This window comes from Protobothrops mucrosquamatus, unplaced genomic scaffold (assembly GCF_001527695.2).
Source record: "Protobothrops mucrosquamatus isolate PMUCROS unplaced genomic scaffold, P.Mucros_1.0 scaffold_125, whole genome shotgun sequence".
Classification (NCBI taxonomy): domain Eukaryota; kingdom Metazoa; phylum Chordata; class Lepidosauria; order Squamata; family Viperidae; genus Protobothrops; species Protobothrops mucrosquamatus.
In genome coordinates, this window is record NW_015386201.1 from 263,610 (window position 1) to 266,081 (window position 2,472).

The window sequence follows — 2,472 nt, forward strand, 5'->3', positions numbered from 1 at the left end:
GATGCTCCTCATAGGGAGCCCCATGTAAAGAGCATTACAGTAGTCCAGGCGGGAGGTGACGAGGGCCTGAGTGACTGTGCGCAAAGCATCCCGGTCCAGAAAAGGGCGCAACTGGTAGATCAGGCGAACCTGATAAAACGCCCCCCTGGGCACGGCCGACAAATGGTCTTCCAGTGTCAGCCGTGGGTCCAGGAGGACACCCAAGTTGCGTGCCCTCTCTGAGGGGGCCAGAGTCTCGCCCCCTATAGTCAGCGATGGAGTCAGCTGACTATGCCGGGGCGCCGGCAACCACAGCCACTCGGTCTTGGAAGGGTTGAGTCTGAGTCTGTTCCTCCCCATTCTACTTTCAACGCAAAACTAAACAGGGCTATTCCCAAGATAGCTCACCATTAAACTACTGAGATTTTTTTTCCCCTTATTATTCTTACCCTTTCTCCAACAGATCCAGGAACACCAACTGATCCTGGATCACCACGAGGACCTCTTTTTCCTTCTTCACCAACAGGTCCAATTGGTCCTTGGAGGCCATGCGGACCCTAGTGAAAAATAATTATAAAGAAAATGTACAAAACCATCATTCAATCATGCTCCCATTGACACAAGACAAATACAGATGCCCCATTTAAAATCCAGTTATATTTCTTGAAAATGCTTTTGAAAATATATCATTTCTGCAAACCTTCTTTTTAGTACTTTTTTGCTTGTATATATTCCAAAAATATAGCTATTCTAGAACACTGGCCAAATTGCATTAGGAGAAATTAATTCTGCAATTGGTTTTGGAATAATAATTGAATGATTGAATAGTGAATAGTGATTTGAAATGGTCAAAGAAGAGTTTATTAGGTGAATATGGATTTTCTAATATTGTAGATATTTATGAAATAGATTTGGGGCCACAGATATAAATAAATAGAGATCAACAACTCTAGCTAACCTCCACAGCAGTCTGTAGATGAGGCAGCAGTGGTGTCATGTGGACATGTCCTTTAAAAATTGTTACCAAGATTTCTTTATTGCACAGGAAGTGGGAAATTAGGATCACTCCTTTGTTATATTACCAACTATTTTCCCAAGAAAGGGAGAATTATTATGTGTTTGTGTGCTTTAAATATTTCTTCAAATCACCCCTTTAAATCAAATAAATATTTAAAGAGAAAAAAAAAACTTTAAGCCAAGTTTCATATTTATTTACCTAAAATCCAAAAATGGCATTCCTTTGCATTATGAAAAAATCAATGGGACAGCACTTTTGGTATTTAAAGTTTACAACTAGGATCAGGGAGATTCAGATTAAAATCCAACTTCAGGCAAGAAACTGTGCCTGAATTTTGGTCACCATACTACAAAAAAGATGTTGAAACCTTGGAAAAAGTTCAGAGAAGAGCAACTAAGATGATCAAAAGCCTGGAGATTAAAACATACAAAGTCATGGCTGCATGACTTGGGTCTGGCTAGTCTAAAGAAAAGAAGAAATAGGGGAGATATGGTAGCAGTATTCCAGTATTTGAGGGGCTGCTACAAAGAAGAGGGCATCAAACTATTCTCCAAAGCACCAGAGGGCAAGACAAGAAACAATGGTTGGCAACTAGCCAAAGAAAGAAGCAACCTGGAATTAAGGAGAAACTTCCTGACAATGAGGTCCATTAACCAGTGGAACAGCTTGCCTCCAGAAATCGTGGGTGCTCCATCACTGGAGATTTTTAAGAAGAGTCTGGACAGTCACTTGTGTGAAATAGTATAGGTTCTCCTGCTTGAGCAGGGGGCTGGACTAGAAGACCTCCAAGGTCCCTTCCAGCTCTATTCTATTCTATTCTATTCTATTCTATTCTATTCTATTCTATTCTATTCTAAAGATAGTTTCTAGAGAATATATTTTGAAAACTTACTGGCTCTCCTTTGGGCCCAGCTTCTCCTTTGAAACCTGGAACACCAGGATCTCCCTGAAAGCAAATATCACCATTAAAATAATGATCTGAGTTATTCGAAGTGACAGGAAGTACATTTTTGTGAATCCATGTCTTGTTCAAAATTTATTAATATAGGCAAAATGTATGGTTTCTTCAGCAGTAGAGACCATGGTATGATCTACATCATCTGTTCAATAGTATTATAATCATATGCAGATACAGTATGTCAAGCTTGTTCCATGTAAATAAAGAAGATATGAGTTGTTGTCAGCAATCGCTAAATATTAAAAGTTTTAAATGTTGGTTTTCTTATTCAAAATACTACCAGAGAATTTGTTCATCTCATTATCAAGTTACTTAGTCACTATTATCTACAGAAGAGGCTCACTTCAATTTGCTTCAAATTTCCAGCCTCAGTCTCATGAGCACCTGGTGGCTTGCAAGTTATAAAAAATATTTCCCTAAAAGTCATGTGATTGTTCCAATAAATAGGCCTATTCTTAGTCTGTTACTCTTTAAGTTATCTCTGTTATTGTTAATAAGAAGTCAGTTTAGATTGCTA

The 2,472-nt window shown here is 38.7% G+C and overlaps 1 protein-coding gene across 1 annotated transcript in view; it reads right to left on the reverse strand.

Moving 5' to 3' along the window:
* COL5A2 (collagen type V alpha 2 chain) overlaps positions 1 to 2,472 on the reverse strand; it is a 161,159-nt gene that overhangs the window by 36,663 nt on the left and 122,024 nt on the right. The window contains exons 22-23 of the mRNA XM_015817058.1: positions 1,890 to 1,943; positions 429 to 536 (exon numbers count right to left, since the gene is read on the reverse strand). Of these exons, the coding sequence (XP_015672544.1) occupies positions 429 to 536; positions 1,890 to 1,943 (162 nt within the window). The remainder of the gene's footprint in view (positions 1 to 428; positions 537 to 1,889; positions 1,944 to 2,472) is intronic.